At 61.1% G+C, this 622-nt stretch overlaps 1 protein-coding gene across 1 annotated transcript in view; it reads right to left on the bottom strand.

Moving 5' to 3' along the window:
* The window catches only part of LOC102037694 (short-chain dehydrogenase/reductase family 9C member 7), a gene marked incomplete at its 5' end in the record, with an annotated part of 1,571 nt that extends 949 nt beyond the window's left edge, over positions 1 to 622 (bottom strand). The window contains 2 exons of the mRNA XM_005430812.1: positions 15 to 171; positions 535 to 622. Of these exons, the coding sequence (XP_005430869.1) occupies positions 15 to 171; positions 535 to 622 (245 nt within the window). The remainder of the gene's footprint in view (positions 1 to 14; positions 172 to 534) is intronic.

The following is a 622-nucleotide window of genomic DNA, read 5'->3' as shown; positions in this document are numbered from 1 at the left end:
CTCCCCCCGCGCGCCCCCGCCCCCGCCGCACCAGCGGCAGGAGGCTCAGTGTCACCTCCACCAGCCCCACCAGGTTGACATCCAGCACCTTGACAAAGTCCTCCTTGCTCAGCCACTCGTTTGGGGCCGTGGGGATGGCGATCCCTGCGTTGTTCACCAGCCCCCAGAGCCCTGCAGAGGGGATGGGGTGAGCTGAGGCTGTCCCAAAGCCCACAGCCCCGTGCCAGCCTCGCCTGTGTTGAGTGGGCAAGGTGGCAGGAAAGCTGTTGGGGTAATCAGCTCTTAATTAGCTGATTTTCAGGGGGAAAGGGCTGAAAGCTGAACTTTCTGCCTGAGCAGCGCTCCTGCAGTCAGGGGGAAAGGGCTGAAAGCTGAACTCTCTGCCTGGGCAGCTCTCCTACATGAGCTGATGGCAGATGGATGTCGCCAGAGAAGCAACAGGAATTAATTACAGAGCCGTGATTGCCCCGCAGCCTGGCAGGGGAAGCCAAGGGGGACAAGAGGGTGACAAGAAAGGTGTCAAACCCATCTTACCTTGATCACCCACACGCTCCCGGACCCAGGCGGTGACATGGGCGATGCTCTTGCTGCAGGTGACATCCAGCAGGACGGTCTGCAGCCG

Source organism: Geospiza fortis, unplaced genomic scaffold (genome assembly GCF_000277835.1).
Source record: "Geospiza fortis unplaced genomic scaffold, GeoFor_1.0 scaffold82, whole genome shotgun sequence".
Classification (NCBI taxonomy): domain Eukaryota; kingdom Metazoa; phylum Chordata; class Aves; order Passeriformes; family Thraupidae; genus Geospiza; species Geospiza fortis.
This window is presented reverse-complemented; position numbering and strand designations above follow the sequence as displayed.